The 6019-nt window shown below is 38.5% G+C and overlaps 1 protein-coding gene across 7 annotated transcripts in view; it reads right to left on the bottom strand.

Annotated features, from left to right (window-relative positions):
* Positions 1-2159: 2159 nt before the first annotated feature.
* Positions 2160-6019, bottom strand: part of PARD3 (par-3 family cell polarity regulator) — a 1362300-nt gene continuing 1358440 nt past the window's right edge. For all 7 annotated transcript variants that reach the window (XM_078663327.1, XM_078663329.1, XM_078663332.1 and 4 more), the window contains one exon: positions 2160-4212. In XM_078663327.1, the coding sequence (XP_078519453.1) occupies positions 3822-4212 (391 nt within the window). In that variant the 3' untranslated portion in view covers positions 2160-3821. The remainder of the gene's footprint in view (positions 4213-6019) is intronic.

The following is a 6019-nucleotide window of genomic DNA, read 5'->3' as shown; positions in this document are numbered from 1 at the left end:
TGGCTATGGAAGCATTTCTTAGAGACTGTACTGACACTTCACACAATATATGTTTGGAAGACCAGGCCTTTCTGGAATAGGTGACCGATGACTTGGTGGCCTTTGCAGTTCATTTCAAAGTGAGGAAGCTATCATGAAGAAAAATCTGCAGCGACAAAGATTTGTCTGTCGATCGAACAAAGGATTCATGGTAATCTAACATGGTACGCATGATGTGTGAGGCACAAGGCCTTCAATGTGGCCCTCTTCATTAATGGCTTCTGTCAGCTGCAAGGTAAATTCTTTCGACATATACATTTTAAAAACTTGCTTTCCTACTTCTCCAGCCACTACAAAATTGTTTTGGATAAATGGGGAAGAATGGATTCTTGGACAATAGGAACAAGTCCTTGGTAACCATAGGCAAGCGGCTCAAGGTGTCTTAAGAAACAACAATAAATGTCTACTACACAAAGTTTTCACATCCTAGCCTTCACTAATTAACATCTTAAATCTGGACAAGTTCAAATAAGAAGTTCTTGAAACAAGTGGTATTATCAGTGGAGAGTTCAACAAAACCTTTCTCTCATATAACCTCTTGGGACATAACAGTGTGGGTGCGGCGTATGTTTTTGTTTCACTACCTATTTTTTTTTTCTTATATCATAACCTTTGTCCCGTCCATGGCCAACAGAAGTAGTAACTATTATCTTAATTACATGGAAAGTGCTTAAAGGGATCAACATGATGTAGGAAAGTGCTAAAACTATGCCACTGCTCAATTTAATACAGTGCCTGTTTTTTTTAGAGGTTGCAAGCCGTATTTTTTGTTGCTGTTCTTTTTGGCATGATTCATCATCAATCAGTTCTGTCAAGTCAATGTACCAGTACCAAGAGTTCTGCTAAAGCAGGAAAGCATCAGTACACATATATAATATGCCAGGCGATGCTCACTTGCAGAGAACTCCATCTGTGCAATGTTTTCTTACACTACTATAAGAAGTGGGCTGTGAATTCAATGTAATCTGTTTAAACTCCCACTGCTACGCTTCAGGACTTTCAACACAACAGCAATCTTGGCAGCTGAGAGACAAAAGAAGATATTTCAGGACTGACTGGATAACCAGAAGAGAGCCCAGCACTCAAAACTTATAGGAGATTAAAAAACAATGTCAGTTAACAGTCAACAGCAAGGTTTAAAAAACAGTTTATAAACCATTAATGAATTAAATGATGATGGGAAAGCTTTTACCTACAGGATTCAAGGTGTCAAACTTGTCAAATCTCACAATTATCTATGGTAAATATGCTAAAAGACTTTTTACAATCCCAGTTATGACAACACAATCATAAAGGATGATTGATAACGGACATTTACTTTAAAGCACATTGCGACAGAGGAATACACTTGTGATCCAATGTTATGACTTACACCGTTATCTCCGTGGCCAGAGCCATCTCTCTGTAGGGTTATTTTGCAAGAGCCAATGCATATTACGTCATCTGTTTCAAGAGGAACCCAAAATAATCATAAATGTATTAACTGTGACAAAAATTGGACAGTTTCCTAACCACAGCGTTATCCTTATACCGCCTCTAAACGGATGCTCATTGCCACCTTGGGCCAATGTCAGACAGTCGAAGTACCATACTTCTTTGACCAATCATGAACAACTCCACAAACACTAACATCCTTTCAGGCTTTTGGATAAGTCATTATCCGGGCTGGAAGGCAATCTTCTGCAAAAGTGCCCGTTCCCATTATCGCACTTCTTGACTTGTGAAAGTTAATTTTGAAAATCCTCTGGAAACGTACGGCAAGTCAGATAAAGGTCTGATGTGTGAATGAGACCATTAAAATGAAAGGACAGGGATCAAGCGAGAAGCTCGGGAGAGTTTCCAAGCGGAACACCTGTGTGTTTCAGCAACGTACCTAATTATAACACATTCCTAATTATGCGACTGTAAAAAAAACCAGCTTAAAAAAAAAAAACACTCACAGCAGGGCCCTTGTAAACAACACAGGTCACCTTCTGAAAGTATAGCTTGCTGATGGAAAAGGTACTCTGGTTATATCACTATCTGGTAACACAATTACATATTTTATTCCTCCGTGTGCAAAATACCCAATTTAAATGCCACCTTGCAAAGGCTTGATGATGAGGAATAGCACTCAAAACTCTGGATGAAAACAGTCTTTTATTCTAAAGTTTGTATTTACAGGGAAAGCAGCTCTACGCCATTTTGTAAACTCTTTGCGGTAAGAGCCAGTCATCCAAAGTTACTGTGCTTACATTAGCAACATTTTCTGAACACTGTAGTACACTGATAAAAAAAACAAAAATAAACTTGGGATTAAAAAGACACGTATGTGTGCAGAAGGAGGTTCACATATATATATTTTTAAAAATGAATGACAAAAATAATATATACCAGTAAACAAAAATAGGCATATTTGTTTAAATCACGCAGTACATAACGTTATGATGTTTTTTTTTATACATGATAATGCTGAGCTTCACTCTCGAGCGTCTAGGTCTGGATTCACAGGCACTTCAGCAACCCAGCAAATGCATTATTCACAACAAATGCAGTAGCAGCTACCGCCACAATCTCGATGTCCCAGATGCCTATTAGAAACCTCCTTACCCGAGCTACCTTTTGACTGAAGTTGCTCCTGGGTGTTGGTGTGATTTTGTGTAACAGTTTTGCTCTGTTTTCTCATCATTCCTAGGAGCCCACGCTGTCTACCAATTGTCATCACAACACAAAGGAGGCAGCACGGGGATGTATATGGTTAGGTCCACTACACAACACTGTCAACTGTTTCCTGGACAATGAAGATACAGTTGTTTCTCCGATTTCCTTTGTTTGAAGTTCTCCCACTTTCCAATCTGCTGGGATTACATTATTTACTGCTAATGTTGAAATATACTAGGGCATAGTAACATTTGCAGATAAATTATCTTCTTTGTGTGTTTTTCATTAGGCTAGAAATGCACTGCAATAAACTGTCCTTTTTCGGTAGTGCATGATTTCTTCCCTACTCTTCATTTTTCCTAAGCTCCCCGCCATTCTCAACATTTAAGGATGACCATTACAGATCAAAAAACTTCCACATAGACACCTTATATGTTACACCCAGAATGTTTTCTATTCTTATTCCAGCTTGGTATGATTGTATAACGAGATGAAAAGGCAGTGTAACAGGGCCCCGACATAATAAAAAAAAAAGAAAAAAAACGAAGGTTTTATTTTTTTAAGTTTGAATCAAGGCATTTTCAAAGGTTCAGACCAGAGCACACTTTGAAAGGATAAATAAACAATAACAGTTTAAATGATTCATTTAAACATTTCGTAAAGCTGTACTCTTTAGTAATAATAAGACATTTTCATCCACTGAACACATCATTAAACAGTTACAAAAATATAAATGCAGTATTGATTAATTTTAACTCCCAGTTAATTTAATCCCACAGTATTGTATGTAAAGTGGATGAAACTATACACTGCAAAGTACAAAAGAGTACAACATAAAAGGCCCTTACTGGCTGTTAAATGGGGCCAGAGTGGGCAACTATATAGTTTTTAATGTTGATACACAGTTTACAAATGATTGTCAAAAAGTGAAAAAAAAGTCCATGTAAAAAGGATAACACTTGAAAAAGGTGGCAAAGACTTACAAAGGACCCCTAATGCTTTGTCCATATTGCTAAAGGCACTGAAACTGACGACAACAATTATGTCAAAGTACCCTTGATTTAAAAAGTATTCAAACTACAAAGTCTTTATAAGAAAATGTTCTGTATTGCCATATATACTTTTCAGTTTCTTTTTTGACCTCAAGAATAAAATGGCCTTCCCTTTTCTGGTGTCTGTACTCGGTTCAAACGGGCCACTTGAGAAGGTGATGGTGGGACATCTTGTCTGAATGGGCCTTTAGGAAGTGTACAGTTGGGGTCTTGAACTTTCTTGTATGAATCATAATTGTTTGGTCCTTCAGATGTCTTTTTTTTAAGTTGCTGCTCCTTCCGACGTTGCTCCTGGCGAAGAAGCTCCTGGGCTTCCATCATTACCCTCGCATTAAAACCATGTCCTCCCATATAGCCATTCCTCGACCCTTGGTAGCTAGAATATCGGGGATTATCTTTTGCTGTTTGGAATCCTTCACCAGGCGAATAGTTCTGTTCCCAGGAGTCTTGTGACATAGAACTTGCATTCTTTCGGCTTTGCCTGAAAAACATAAAACAAGACATTAAGTTTAGAATTTTTTCAAGTGCCCTACCTATTGAAGACTCTCAAAACAATCCCAAGAATATAAATTTGTGTCTTTTCCTATAGTCTGATATTTCTTGTATATATCGTTTTTCCCTATGCTATTAAGATAAAGTATTTATAAGAAACTGACGTATACAGTTTAGTAGAATTCAAGGTCAGACACCAAGTGATTTTGGATGCTACAACAGCATGCGCGCAATAACGACAATACCAAATAACAATCACTAAGATTTTATCTACAGTTTAGAGTTCTTGTTGATGAAATATTTAACAGACTGTACTGACAAAGCTGTGTGGGCCAATCACAATTAGTTTCTTCTATGGTAGGCATTCACAGGAGAGAGCCTGCAACTATTGTTATACGGATTTGTGCACTATAATAGGCTTCTCACAGCATGCTATAGTACCCTTGATTCACTGAAGGTAACTTGACCTCTTTTATAAATTTTCAATGTGCACAAAACAAAGATAACTATAGAGTATAAATTGTTTGAAATCCTTTATTCCTTTCAAACGTTTAATGTTTCTACAAGCAATGTATCTTAAAATAAGTACAATTCATATTATTCTTGGCTGAGAAACAAATATCTATTTTCAAAATACATACTACATTGTGGTGAAAGGAGACCAATATTATCTGTTCTTTACTCGTGCTTTCAGTGTGGAAACCATGGTGTTTCTCTCAGGAATGTGTGCTTGGCTGGATCAGCACATATAACTTCATTTTTTAATTCAAAATGTCTTCTATTGAAGAAATGTGAAGCCTGTTGCTCTGATTTAATATGTTTGGATCTAGAGATGTGCACAAGAAACATATTTCATGCCCCCATAATATTTGTACCACAAGCACTGTGTTATGACCGTTTCGTTTTTTCTCTTCCAGTTATCCAACTTTTAGCTTACAACTGTTAAACGTTTAAAAGAGAAAACTTGTTATTAATGTGGAATGAATATTTGTTTTATGTAATCTGTCTTTGCAACGTGACAAGCAAGTGTACTAGAATATAGTCACAGGGTTTAGTCTAACCGGACTGCACTATATAAACATATTGATTATTGATTTGTGAAGAAATTTTAATGGAAAGCTGATAACTATGTGTCTCGTTTATTGTTGTTGTTCAAAAGAAAACAGTCTTGCAGATTGAAAATAAGTAAAATGACACTAGGCCACTTTCTCCTGGTTGTTTATACCATTGTTAAATTAAACAACGACTACATAATGCTATATAAGCTTTAAGAGAGGAACTTAGCACTACCCACTTTGGTTGAAGGCTAACGTGAAGGCACGACGCCAGAATCCAAGAGAAGGCCCCGGACTGGACCACCTCCTTCCTCTCCGGGAGAACCCAGAGTGTCCGCCCCCCCCCTTCCGCTCCAAAGCCACCATATGCGGAATAACCCAAGGATCATCCCTCAGCCCAATGTTGTTCAATGTATACATGGCACCGCTAGCCCACGTCGCCCGACGGTACAACCTAAACATCATCTCCTACGCTGACGACACACAGTTGATCCTCTCGATCACCAAGGACCCCCACACCTCCAAAACCAACCTCCACGAAGGAATAAAGGCCGTCGATGACTGGATGAGGAACAGCCGTCTGAAGCTGTACTCGGACAAGACAGAGGTCCTCATCCTCGGTTCCACCCCCTCAGCCTGGGATGACGTCTGGTGGCCAACGGCACTAGGAGCACCCCTACACCCACAGACCACACACGAAACCTGAGGGTCATCCTCGACTCCACACTCTCCATGACAAAA

Source organism: Lissotriton helveticus, chromosome 10, assembly GCF_964261635.1.
Source record: "Lissotriton helveticus chromosome 10, aLisHel1.1, whole genome shotgun sequence".
Classification (NCBI taxonomy): Eukaryota; Metazoa; Chordata; class Amphibia; order Caudata; family Salamandridae; genus Lissotriton; species Lissotriton helveticus.
This window is presented reverse-complemented; position numbering and strand designations above follow the sequence as displayed.